Raw genomic sequence first — 14,357 nt, forward strand, 5'->3', positions numbered from 1 at the left:
TAAAGTTAAAGAATTAAAAGTTAAGAATTCTGTTTAATATGGCAGTCTAAACAAATGTGGGAAGGACCCACTTTCTACTCAAATACAGAGAAATGCTATATAAAATAGAACTACCTTTAAAATAAGATATCATTTACATAGCCAACCTGAAAGTAAGAATGGGAAATTGTCATGCCAAAAACAGAGAGGTGACTCAGGGTAAAAATGGTGTGCTAGATTTCAAGCCCAAGGGATATCCTTGAGATTGGGTACAGGTGTTAGGGGCTAGGGTTTTAAATGCCCACATCAGACCAAAAGTCAAGACCAGAGGGTGCTGGAACTGGGCTCACTGGATAAAGTCAGGAATTGAGAAGTGCCAGCTGTGCAAGAGGAATAACAAAACTCCATTCATTGGTTTAGAGAAGCAGCATATAAATGAGCTGCCACCATTGAGCCATGAGCGGAAGGAGTCATCCCCAAGAAGCTCCAACCCCAAGCTTGAACGGTTCATGGATATGAGATTTCTATCTCTCTCACTCATGTACTGCAGAAATCCTAAGCTCAGAAATTAACATAAAAACTGGTTCTGAACAAGTGAAATTAAGGCCCTGGCAGCAGGGGTGAAACTGCTCCATAGGGACGTCTTTTTTATTAAGGGAATATGTGGTACCCCATGGAAACATAAGCCCCGCTAAAGGTAAGGTCACAATAGAAAAATTTAAAGCTCATAAGAAAATACACCATTACATAAGAAAGCCATCAGATGAAAAAAGCAGAATTCACAGAAGAGAACAGAAAACAGAATCCTATGAGAAATGTTTTAATTTATTCACTCAATAATATTTATTTAACACCCACTACAATTCAAGCACTGTTCTAGATTCTGGGAATAACAGTAGTGAACAAACTAGATAAATTTGTATTTCTTGTGGAGCTTACATTCCATTGGGGGGAGACAAGTAATAAACAGATTGATATAAAATATGTCAAGAGGCAGTGGTGTTACAAAATAAAGGATCGTGAATAGAGAGAAATGGGATGGGGTGATACTTTTTTATATACTGGAGGTCAGGGAGGATCCTCTCCAGTAGCCATTACTAAACTTTTTGGTCTCATGACTTTTCCATCTTTAGGATTTCACAGTCTTAAAAAATTATTGAAGACATTTTTGTTTGATTGTTTTTGTAAGCTAGACCTATCAATATTTTCTGTATCAAATATATTAAAACAGAAATTTTAAGAAACATTTAATTCATTAAGAATAACAGTAAATTTATTGCATGTTTAAAAATATATATTTATGAAAAAATAGTACTCCCCCCCCCACACAAAAAATAATAAGAAGAGTTGCATTTACATTTTTTTGCAAATATTTTTAATGTCTGGCTTAATAGAAGACAACTGGATTCTCACATCTGCTTCTTTACTCAATCTTTTTCCATACGTTTTTTGTTTGAAGTATATGCAGAAAATCTGGCCTCACACAATATATTTTAATACCCTTTTCAAATGACTGTGGGTATGCTTGATACTGCACCCAAACTAAACCAATGATAGTTCCTTAAAGGTTAGTTGCAATGTGGAATCTGAAACTATTTCAGTGAACTTTTCACCTTCTGTTACTATAAAACCTATTGGTCTATGGTGCTTTCAGAGGATCTTTTATCCATGCATGGTTTCATAACATTATGTGCTGGTCATTCGGGAACTATCGCTTCACTGAACTATTCAGATCCTCCAAACGTTAATACATTTCACAATATGATACTAAAAAATAACATTCATTAATGTCATCAACAAATTCATCAGAAAAATCTTTAAATATTGGGAAAAATACTGTCAAGTTTATAGTGACAGATATGAGTCTTTCAAAATTCTAACTTTTGTTTGAAAGGTTGAATATTATCATTGTCAAAATATTACTACTACTATCAGTTGTTTGCCTTTAAATGTCAGGGTCACTTCATTTTTGAGAAAATTTTGCCAAGTACTCAAGTTTAAATAACTACAGTCTGTCAATTGTTCAAGTAAAAATGGTGTTCTAGAAAAAAAAAAGTCAGTTCATTTTGTAACTCAATCACATAAGTACTTTCCCTTGAGACAATCATTGTATTCTGGAACACAGAAGTACTTTATGTGAACTTCCCATTTCATCACATGCAGTATTAAAAACTCATATACACAATGGTCAACTTCAAAACAACCAAGGCATATAGTGAAACTGGTGGGTTTTGTTTTTTACTGTGAATTTATGGCAGTGAAGAATGCAGTGACTACTAGTACAGTTGGATGCTACTGCCTTGATTTGTGCGAAGGCACCAAAAGTTTTACTCTTCATTGCCTTTACTTACATCAATGTGCATGCAAGCACAATGAAAATAGCGAATAATGCCTTTGCATCATTAAGAAAATAGTTCACAGACCTCCTGAAAGTCCTGGGGATGCCTATGGTTGCAGATCACTCTTTAAAAACCATAGCTCTCAAGTGGCAACTGCAACCTCAGGTAACCAACCACCAAGATTTGCATGTCTTGACGTAAAGGCTCACATTCCAGTGGAATGGTTGGCCACCCTGCTGAAAGAGACCTAAAAGAAATGAGTGTGCACAAAACATCCCTAGCTGAGGGAAGAAGCATTTCAGGCAGAGGAGACAGCAAGTGCAAAAGCCCCAAAGTCAAAGAAGAGTTGGCATACTCAAGAACAACAGAACCCACTGCAAAGGCAAACACCCTTAGAAAAATAGACCACCCCCATGAAAATGCCCAGTGCTGTACTCTAAGGATATCTGGTGCCCTCATCTATTTTTATGCTTTAATTACTTGTGACAAATATGAAAAGTTTTTCTTTATAGAACCACAGAGAAAACATCAAAAGTTATTACAAACTTTTTTTAGAAAGGAGAACATCAAGAATTTTGAGTTTACAGTTAAGTTTATACACTTGAAGCTGTTTGATGCTAATTCTCAAATTAAGGTAGAAAGTCATTATGTAATTTATTTCCACTTATTCACAGTGCAATGTAGAAGTTGCTTAATGAATGTTTGTTGAATGAATAATTATTCAATGTGTGATTGGAGATATTTAGAAATGAGGAACACAGTTAATTGACTTTCTAAGAAATCACAAAAGGCAAAAAGGCAAACTTCTGAAAGGGCAATCTTTTGTGCTGTATAGTCTTAGGAGGTTAGCAAACTAAATGTAATCTCATGCTTTCTGCACACTGAGCCACAAACTTACTGTTCTTTTTTTTTTTTTTTAAAGATTTTATTTATTTATTTGACAGAGAGAGACACAGCGAGAGAGGGAACACAAGCAGGGGGAGTGGCAGAGGGAGAAGCAGGCCTCCCGCCAAGCAGGGAGCCCGATGCGGGGCCCGATCCCAGGACCCTGGGACCATGACCTGAGCCGAAGGCAGACACTCAATGACTGAGCCACCCAGGCGCCCCAAACTTACTGTTCTTTAATTAGAGAACCCTTCTCTCGGTTCCTGGAAAGGAAGCTTTTTTTTTTTTTTTTTCTGTTGAGAACATTTCTAACATTTCAGGCTAAACAATTTACTTAGAGTAGGAAAGAAAAGGAAAGAGAAAAGAGAAAAAAGAGAAGAGAAGAGAAGAGAGTAGGAAAGAAGGAAAGAGAAAAGAGAAAAAAAAAGAGAAGAGAAGAAATAGGCACACTGGTGTAGATTTTATACAATTAGAAACAGTGCAGTAGATTTTCCACTTTGTGGACCCAAGCCAGGTAGTGTGCAACTTTTGTGATTTATAAGGACTTGCAAATAGAAAGGCTATCTGGCATACTGTTACAGGGTTTGCTCTAAACTGCTATTACCATGAAATATTCTTTGGATTTTCTTAAGATCATGAAAACAAAGTTGAGAAAAAGGAGTTCAATAGATGCTATATGTAATATTTTTCACTTCATTTAGAAATGTAATCATTTCAGTTCTATCAATATGAAGAGAGATCACTACTTCTCAGAGACCAGTGCCCTCCAATAAAAGAAGTGGAACCATGGACACGACCATTAATCCAGCAGCTCATCTTAAGAATAGATGGTGCCAAATGGCCAATAAGCACCTGAAAAGATGTTCAGCATTAATGTCACTAAGGAACTTGAAATATAAACCAAAACCAAAGTATAAACCAAATACTGTCTCACATCCACTAAGATGGCTATAACACAAAAACAAAACAAATAAAAAAACCCCAAATAACTAGTGTTGGTGAGGCTATAGAGAAATTGGAGCCCTGGGTACTGCTGGTGACAAGTAAGATGGTGCAGCTACTCTGCAAACAGTCTGGAATTTCCTCAAAAAGTTAAACCTATCCATACCATATGCCCCAGAAATTCCACTCCTGGATGGACTACCCATGAGAATTGAAAATGTATGTTCATACAAAAACTTGTAGACAAATATTCAGAGTGACATTATTCATAATAGCTAAAATGTGGAAACAACCCAATGTCTATTAACTGTTGAATGGATAAACAAATTAGGTATATCCGTACAACGGAATATTATTCAGCCATAGAAAGGAATACATGCTACCATATGGATGAACCTTGAAAACATGCTCAGTGAAAGAAGCCAGTCAGAAAAGGCCATCTATCATAAAATTCCACTTAAATGCAATGTCTGGAGACAGATGTAGATTAGTGGTGACTTTGGGCTGGTGGAGTTTGAGGGGGGTGGAGGGGAACTGCTATGGGCATAGGGTTTCTTCTTGGGGTGATGAAGATGTTCTGTAATTAGTGATGGCTACGTAACTTTCTGAATAGACTAAAAAACACTGCTTTGTAACTTTCAAAATGTATCTTTATTTTTAAAAGTCACATAACAGCTATGTCCCCACCCCCAGCTTAAGAAATTAAACATTATGTGTACAGCTAAAGTGACCTGTATACCCTTCCCTGATTACATTTATCTTCCACCCCCCATCAGAGATAATCACTACTTGATGTTGCTACTTATCATTCCATGCATGTCATTATAGTTCACTATATATTTATAATCCCTCATAGATGTTTTGTGTGTTTTTAAATGGTATATACTTATGTACCTTCTATAGGTTACTTTTTTATCACAATACTATGTTTTAGAGATTTGTGGATTTTTTGGGGGGGTTATTATTAAGTGGCTTTTTCACAATGACATTTAGCACTTAGAATTCTGAGGTCATACTCCCAGATTTAGCAATCTGTTAAATGTCTTTGTCTACTTTTTAAAAATCAATTCAATCTGGTGATTCCTTCAAGCATCTCAAACTATCATCGAGCTCTTGTTCAAAATAAAGGAATTTTAAGTGCATGTAATAACATAAAGGCTTCTTAAGGACTCTAACATAAAACAACTCTTGCTTGACTGAGGGGTAACTTACAAGGGAAAACCTTGCATTATATTCTTTCATATATGATAAATCATACTAAGATTAAATGATAAACATAATTAACCTTACATACTTCAACCAATGACAGGGACTCTCTACATGGTCATTCTGGCTTTAACCACTAAAATATTTGTTGTAGACACTGTGGTTGCCTCTCAAACATGTATTCCTCCTTTCTTTGGTTAACTATTAGTTTTTGGAAACTTGTACCATCCCTAGACAGCTCACTGAATTTGGAAGAATTTACTACCTTTGACCACAGTTACTGGTTCAGGGATAGTCACATGTTACAATTTGTGGAAATGAGATGGAAGAAGGTATCCGATGAGGATAATTTCCTTGCTTTTCAGAGAAAGCGTCTACAAACTTCCTTCTCTCTCTCTCCCTGATTTAGAAGGAGAAAGCAGTTGTTGTTACTTACTTTTAGGGGAGTTGTTACTTACTTTTAGGGGAACAAAAGGACAACCAGCATTCGGCCATTCTTCTTTATTAATAAAATCCCAATTTTATTCAGAGCAGTAATGCATCCAGCTAAAAAGTATTTACATTCCCAGGATCCATTTTCCAAGGTTGACCATGTGAAAAATTCTAATCCTTAAGATGCAGCACTAAGTCCTTAGAGAGGACTTCCCTTCCATCAAAACAATGATAAAGCCACATGAGAAGTCTTTTGATTTTTATGCTCTCCTCTTCTTCCAGCTGGAATTCAAATATGATGCCTGCGGATGGAGCAGTACTGTGACTGTAAGGATGAAAGCCACAAGCTAAGGATAGTGGAATAGAAAGAATGTACTGGGGTCTTTCACGATTTCCTTGAGCAATTTTAATAAATGGCTGTGGATTTCCTACCTCCATACTTTCTGTTACATAGAAAAAAATAACCCCTTATTTGGTAAAGCCACTATGGTTACATTTTTGTTATAAGCAACCTGATGCAATTCCAACTGATATAACTGTTGAATCAAAGGTTGGGTTTTCAAATATATAAGTCAATTGTTTCTCAATATGTTTAAGTCATTTTGAACTGAATTTCTATTATTTGCAACCAAAAGCACCCTAAACTGATAGAACCTTCTAAGGAAAGGGTGGTACTTCTGACTGGTCTCAACCCTCAGCTGGCTAACCTGCTACCTGACTAAAATAGATCTGTACCAATGAGTAGCCCCTATGATTACAGGGAAGCTTCTGCAAACTCACGGTGTTACCTTGCTCGCATAAGGCCACCCAACTGTAAAAGCAGAGGAACAAAGAAATAAAACATTTTTATTAATAATTTCATTAAACACATAAGACATATACTAATCAAAATTGTTGAACTAACAAAGCTAGGTGGCTTTTAGTGAACCATGCCTTTCGTTTCTTGTCGCTGTTTCCAAACTTTCCTATATCTTCATCCTTTCCTTATTCTGTTCTTTACACTCTACTACAGCAGTTAAGAGTGAGGGCTCTCGGGGGTACCTGGGTGGCTGAGTCGGTTAAGTGTCTGCCATCAGCTCAGGTCATGATCTCAGGGTCCTGGGATCCAGCCTGGCATCAGGCTCTCTGCTCAGTAGGGAGTCTGCTTCTCCCTCTGTCCCTCCCCCTGCTCGTGTTCTCTCTCCCTCTCTCAAATAAATAAAATCTTAAAAAAAAAAAAAGAGTTAGACTCTCTAGTTAACCCCATATACGTTCAAATCTTCCATCTATTACTTGCCACTTAACGTGACCTCGTGCAAGGTACTTAATTTCTCTGAGTCTCAATTTTCTCAAATGAATAATGGAATAATTCTACCAATCTCACAGGGTTCTTGTGAGAGTTAATTGAGCTAAGGTTTGTAAAACGCTTAGCATAAGGCCTGATATATAGTAATGATTTGGTCAATACTATTACTTTTAGGGTTTTGGTTTTTTTTTAAGATTTTATTTATTTATTTGGGAGATCAAGGGAGAGAGCATAAGTAGGGGGAGGGGCAGAAGGAGAGGGACAAGCAGACTACCCGCTGAGCAGGGAGCCCAATGCAGGGCTGGATCCCAGGACACTGGGATCATGACCTGAGCCAAAGGCAGACGCTTAACTGACTCAGCCACCCAGGTGCCCCTTACTTTCAGTTTTTACAACAGAAGAGGTATCTCTCCTCTTGTCGAAGGCTAGTTCTTACTTTAGGCTCTGGATCCCACCCATCCTCCTTCCACCTCCTCAGGGACTTTTAACTCTTGATTATATTTTCTCTCTAGTCTTTGTCTTCAACCTCTCTCTATAGGCCCCTTCCCACTAACATGCATAACAATGATGATGATAATGATAATGACGATACAGGAGATGATGGGATTTGAAGTATACCTAGAACTATCCTTTTTCAGGAGGAAGGACATCTTTCAAGAAAACAGGAAGAAAGGGGAGATGGGTCTTCACACAGGCAGGTTTGAAGATCGGCAGGTGGGAAAATAAAAATTTCCTGGTGGATGTTTTCTATTTTCTCTGAAACAAAAGGCAAAATTACCTCCTGAGAGTTAAGTAGTTCAGAAGAGAGGATAAAATGTAGAAGAGTGAAGGCTGAAATAGTCATTACAGAGAGTAAGGAATGTAGTAGTATTTCCAGGCAATGTAGAAGTCTCAGTTGGAGCTGAGGCTCATGTTAGTGAATACTGGATCCAATCTCCCCTGGAACTGCCTGGGTGCTGACATAGTAGCAGGTAATTGGTTCACTTGGAGTCTTGCCAGGGAAGTGAAAAAAAAGGAGAGAGGAATCAGGAGGAAGAGTGGAATGACCAATGATGAAATCTAAGAATAAAGAGGGAAATGAATACATAGGCAAGTAATAATGGAGAAAGACAGAAATGGACTCAAGATCCAGATGAATAAGAGAACAGTGGGACCTGGGACCAGGTACCAATTCTAAGAGCAAGGGAGAGTACCCAGTGAATTAGTAGGATAACAGAAAAGAGAAACGGGTAAATGATGGTAGAACATAGCATGAGCTACCATAAGGAGGGAGAAAAATGTTTTGGAAGTAGCATTGGGGAGTGAAAAAAACATCCACCAAACCTCTAGCAAGTACTTTGAGTATAAAAGAAAAGTCCTCTGGGGTGCCTGGGTGGCTCTGTTGTTAGGCGTCTGCCTTTGGCTCAGGTCATGATCCCAGGGTCCTGGGATCGAGCCCCGCATCGGGCTCCTTGATCAGCAGGAAGCCTGCTTTTCCCTCTCCCGCTCCCCCTGCTTGTGTTCCCTCTCTCGCTGTGTCTCTCTCTGTCAAATAAATAAATAAAATCTTAAAAATAAATAAATAATTAAATAAATAAATAAATGAAAAGTCCTCTGTAGAATGGACTCCAGACTCAATAATATGATTGGCTATGGAATTGTACATATGATCAAAGTGAATGTAAGAGACAATATACCAAAATTCTACACTGCAATTTTTTAAAAATCAGCTGTACATGTTTAGGACAGGAGGGATTTTGCTTAAAAGACTTTCATGTAAAAAAGTCAGAGACAGTGCAAACAACTAAGTGTAACTACCCCCGAAAGCGTCCTGGTCACAATTAATGAACTTATATATAGGAATGTGTAAAATTGTGATAAACAGAATTTCCATGTTATTTTCTAAAATTGGGATTAAATAATTCACATGTACTGCTATTTAAACAATGTTTGAGCAAAGAAATAATGTCCTTTTATTTATGTTTTTAAGTAACTTTTAATTAATAAAATTAAAGATGGATATAAATTTTTCTTGATGCAACTTTTACAAAAAGAAAAAATCTCCATAACAAAACTCCATTTCAATATTATATATGATAATAATTTGTGATTTTGTTCTTTCCCTAATTAGGTAATAGAGTATGAACAGATATGACTTTGTCTGCTGGTCTGGGAGGGTTCCTAACTAGGAGGGTCCCTAACTGGGAGGGTTTTTATCAACTAAAAAAAAAAAAAAAAAGGAATGTGCACATTTTGAAGTAAAAGAAGCCACCTTAAGTTACTTGTTTATTTCAATATAATGAATTTTTTAAAAAAATTCATGCCATATTATTTTATTATTGTTATAATGTTTACATAATAAGGTAAAATTGGGAGAAGAAAAATTAAACAAAATAGCTTTCTTCCATTTACTTTCTTTTGAGACAGTATGGTATTATGTTAGGTTTTATATAATATGTTTTTACAGATTAAATGCCCAAATTTTAACTATATACTATTTTTAAAACAGAAAAAAAAAACTTTTAGATGCTTAGAAGAAGCTACAAATGTTCTGTGGGTTCTTAATTTTGGATTTGCTCTGTCATCAATACTATAAAGCCTTTCCTTGACTATCAGAAGCTTTGGGTATTTTGGTAAGCATTAATGCAAATCCAGGGCATGTTCTTGTCTTTCTGTTTTCATATTACCAAACCTAACCAGCCATACTGTAGCTCTCCAATGCACAAAGTACTCATACTATATAATCTGAGACTTTTGCAACCATATATTTTAAAGGACTCATCGAGCCCTGAAAGGCAAATGCTATCATTCAAGTTCTAATTACATGCTACCTGGGTTTTACAGAACAGAAAAAAAAATGAGTACTGTACTTCCTAAATAACATTTTTTGAACACAAGCAACTTCCAAAGTAAATGCCCCAAATATTGTCTGAATGTATCACTGTACAAATAGCTCAAGCACTGGCCTATTCAAATTATGTTCTAGTTTCTCCCGATGCTGCTTCCACTTGATAAATTGGTCAATAAATGCCAAGTCAAATATTCAAGTAAATATATTTTCATTGTTACTGGCAGACATATAATTAACTCTGAGAATAAAAGATACAAGAAATCAATTTATGATTACTTCTTCAGTTGTTCCCATTAGTCATTTACATTATAATTGTGGTCCCACTTTTAAAATCTTTATCCATACACATACACACACACACCATTTTGACTATATTATAAATCAAATTATTTCAATTACAAATTAGTATTGTATGAACTGTGAACCTCATATGTTAATTTTATTAGTAAGATACCCATGTATATAAGCTGATCAAAAAACAATGCACATTTAAGAGCCTATATTAATTAGTAGTTTCAGCAGATGTTTCTAAACAATGTTAAGGACTTGCTCTGTCTTTTCTCAAGTATAAATATTTGAGTCAACATTTTTTATGTATGTGTATTTAGCAACAAATTACATTTCCATTTTCAACAAAACAGGCTGCTAAAAAAGAAAATAGTACAAAGAGTAAACCTATTTTCTTTCAAAGAAGACATATAAAGAGCAAATTTTTTTTTAACATTTGTTATCTGTCAGGTCAATATCTTCACCAATCCGGGAAAAATACATTTTGTATAAAAACTTACATAAGTGACCTTTTAAAAACTGCCCTAAACTAACTGCAAAAGCTTCAGATACATTATTATATGTGGATTTCGTGAAGAAAAAAATCTAAGATGAGCTCAAGAAATCTGTTTTAATAAAATATGCTGTCATTACTCAATTGTTACTTTCATTATGGTAGCCTAATTGTTTTTAATTATATATCATGGGCAAGTCATGTTTCCTCACCCATAAAAGGAGATTAATAATGGTGCCTCATCACAGGATTCCTGGCAGGGGTAAAGGACTTAATATGGGTGAAGCATTTAGAATAGTGCCCGGCATACAGTAAGTGCTCAGTAAGTGTCAGCTAAGCATTACCTAATTGTATGTTTTGCCTATTACTTCTATTAGCTTCCAGTTACCAATCCTTAAAGTATCTCAATTCTTTTTAAAGAAAAAGAAAGCTACATCATGACGTTCTTAATGCTCTGCCCTTCCCATCAGTTTATAGTGTTAGCAGCTACTTTATCTGCTACTCACAGGCAAAACAGGACCTAGGGTCTCATTGAGTAACAGTCCAAAATTCTATTTTATAAGACAGCACTCTCCCTATTATCTTACTATTAGTACTCTTTAATTTATTCAAACACCAAAGTAAACTAGGTGCTAGGCACTGGCTACAAGCTGTGGAAACAAAAGATGGTTAAGAAAAAAATTCCAGATGTGTTGCCCCCAAAACAGTGAGGGATACAAACACAAATGCAAGTAAGTACTCTTGTTTAATTGTAACATGGTGCCCTGAACTATAATAAAAAAAATTCTCCAAGCTGTCCAACGGTGGGCTTCACAGGTGACATTTGGGTAAGACTTGAAAGAAGAGCAGAAACTCACCAAGTAGAGAAGGGATCTATGATTACTTTTGTTCACAAAGAAAACTAGAAATTCCTCACACTAGGAAGTTAAAATAGACATTTTTTTAAGCAGACATCCTCAAACAGATTTCCCATTGCACACAGCTTGCTTAGTTTATCTCTAGGTATTGAATAAATATTTTTGAATGACTGTCGTCCCCCCTTCCCCCCTAGGCAAGGCCTTCATTAGGGCATACTTGGATGATGTTCTTAGCTCCCTTCCTCCCAGGGCTCAGAGAAATCTTCCTAAAACCACTTTTATCACACCACTCCCTGATCAAAAGCCTGGAATGGTTTCCTCCTATTCCCAGAAATCAGCTCTCTGCTCTGACTAGATTTCTCTCCCAATATGCCTTGGGCATATTTCCCTTTTGTTCATATCCTCTCTCTGCCCCAAATAACTTTTCTCCTATTACTTATTTCTGCCTTTCCAGAATTCTACCCACCCTTCAAAATCCTCCTTCAAGAAGCCATCGGATTTCCTTGCTTCTACTTAAAATAACATAACTTTTCAAATGATGCAGAAAAGAAAGATCCTAGTGAAAAAATTCTACTTTGGGATGAAAGAAATGTCCAAAATGTGGTAGAGAATTGAAAAAAAAAAAAAAAAAAGGCAGAGACTCGTTGGAAAGTTACATTCCAATTGTTACATCACGCAGCACACTTCTTGAATTATTTACTATTCAAAACGTATAGCCTGCACCAACTACTTATTGAACAATTATTTTTTCCAGTGACATCGGGCTCTTTTAAAAAGTTAACCATCCCTCGGGGCGCCTGGGTGGCTCAGTCGTTAAGCGTCTGCCTTTGGCTTAGGTCATGATCCCAGGGTTCTGGGGTCAAGCCCCGCATCGGGCTCCCTGCTCGGCGGGAGGCCTGCTTCTCCCTCTCCCACACCCCCTGCTTGTGTTCCCTCTCTTGCTGTGTCTCTCTCTGTCAAATAAATAAATAAAATCTTAAAAAAAAAAAAAAAAGTTAACCATCCCACAACATGGACAATCCATTCATTATTACTTAAACTGGTTTCTTTAGGACAAGTGCCTATTAGAATGAGTGTCCTTGGATTTGGAGTTTGAAATATTACCCAGCAATATGGCACTGCACTAACCCGCCCAGGAGTGTGCCTCCTACTTGAAGAACAACTGGTTAAATAGTAAAATATCTTCAAAAAGCCAAGTTCAAATAGATTTTTTTCAAGTGAGAATGAGCATGCTCTGCATGTCAAGCTACCTTGGATTCTAACTTGGTTTTCTCTTCGTTCAGCTCCTCGGTTGCTTTCTTCATATCTTCACGACATCTGTTTATCTCCGACCTTACTGGAATACAAATGAAATCCTTCAACATCTCTAACTTTCTTTTTTTTTTTTTTTAAGATTTTATTTTATTTATTTGAGAGAGAGAGAGAGCGCGCAAGAGGGGGTAGGGTTAGAGGGAGAAGCAGACTCCCCGCCGAGCAGGGAGCCCGATGCGGGACTCGATCCCGGGACTCCGGGATCATGACCTGAGCCGAAGGCAGTCGCTTAACCAACTGAGCCACCCAGGCACCCCATCTCTAACTTTCTGAAGTCCCCATGTCTGTGCACGTGGACAGCAGAGCCCCCTCCCTGCTCTGACCACGCCTTGGCTGCTGCCTTCGCTCTAAGCACTCCCCCCCCCCCCCAGGAGACCGAGGCCGCAGACGGCGACAGAAGCACCGACCTTCTCGGATCACGCGGCGACTCTCCTCGGCCTGATGCTCCGAGAAGATGATGTGCTGAAACAAGGACTCTAAACTCATCTCAGGCCCGGGCTCCCGCGGATCGGTTGACGCCCTTCAGGATCTGCTGGCGGAGTCCGCGGCCCCTGGAAGGCACAGGGAGGACGGAGGACCGCGCAGGGCTCTCCCCGGATGGGCCTCCGCCCAGGACGCGCCAGGCGGGGCGCCAGCCCGGCTCCCGGCCTTGGTTTCCCCGGTTCACTAGCCACAGACAACCAGACAACCGTTTATCCCCCCTCGCACCCTCTCTCTGCCCGGGACAGAAACTCTGCCTTCGTTCCCTGGCTGAACGCAGCTCCCCTCATTCGAGGACCCAGGCCCTCTCGGGGTTCCCTTCTGTGCTGGTGGCAAATAAAAATGGAGGCCGCGAGCCGTGGCGTCGGCGCCGGCCTGGGCAGCACCCCAGCGTGTGGCTGGCCTTTTCCTCTCCACCTCCTCTACCTTTAGGGAGAAGGTCCTCATAATGCTCTGCCCCACAGCAAAACGCGTACTTGCTAACAATACCGCGGGCGGGAGACCTTCCTGCGGGCTGTGGCAGGTGCGTCTGCTTGGCCTCGCCGGGTGGGGACTGAACTACGGCGCCCCGTTGGGCCCAGGCTGCGTTCAGGCGCTTTGCTTTGGCCACATGGCCCCAAAGGTCTTAAGGCTTTACTTGGACTTGTGGTGATCTTTCTCCGAGGCGCAAACACCCAGCATTATAAAGAACTAAGTACTCATGATTCTAAATATAAACTGCAACGTCTTATCCTTTGACTGTGGCAGAGACTGCTATAAATGTGCAACGTCTGACATTCCGTCCTAATCATTCTTTTGTAATCAGGGCATATCTTTTTAGTCTGCTTTAAAATTAATCATTGCCTTTTGTAATCAAGCTTCAGTAATATTAACACTTCAATATCTGCACAATGTGTGTCAGAGACCAAAGTGGTTGCTAATTAAAGCTTAAACATGAAAGGCACCTTTGGGACTTTTGCATGGGATTTTTAAATTAAAAAATAAAGCATTTTTAGTTTTAGCAGGCCAAAATTGTAAGATTATAATAAAC

At 38.4% G+C, this 14,357-nt stretch overlaps 1 protein-coding gene across 1 annotated transcript in view; it reads right to left on the reverse strand.

Moving 5' to 3' along the window:
- Positions 1 to 13,874, reverse strand: part of CCDC172 (coiled-coil domain containing 172) — an 81,229-nt gene extending 67,355 nt beyond the window's left edge. The window contains exons 1-3 of the mRNA XM_081823064.1: positions 13,804 to 13,874; positions 13,255 to 13,398; positions 12,787 to 12,872 (exon numbers count right to left, since the gene is read on the reverse strand). Coding sequence (XP_081679190.1) covers positions 12,787 to 12,872; positions 13,255 to 13,333 — 165 coding nt within the window. The 5' untranslated portion in view covers positions 13,334 to 13,398; positions 13,804 to 13,874. The remainder of the gene's footprint in view (positions 1 to 12,786; positions 12,873 to 13,254; positions 13,399 to 13,803) is intronic.
- Positions 13,875 to 14,357: the final 483 nt, after the last annotated feature.

Source organism: Leptonychotes weddellii, chromosome 6 (assembly GCF_054177405.1).
Source record: "Leptonychotes weddellii isolate Sample4059 chromosome 6, ASM5417740v2, whole genome shotgun sequence".
Classification (NCBI taxonomy): Eukaryota; Metazoa; Chordata; class Mammalia; order Carnivora; family Phocidae; genus Leptonychotes; species Leptonychotes weddellii.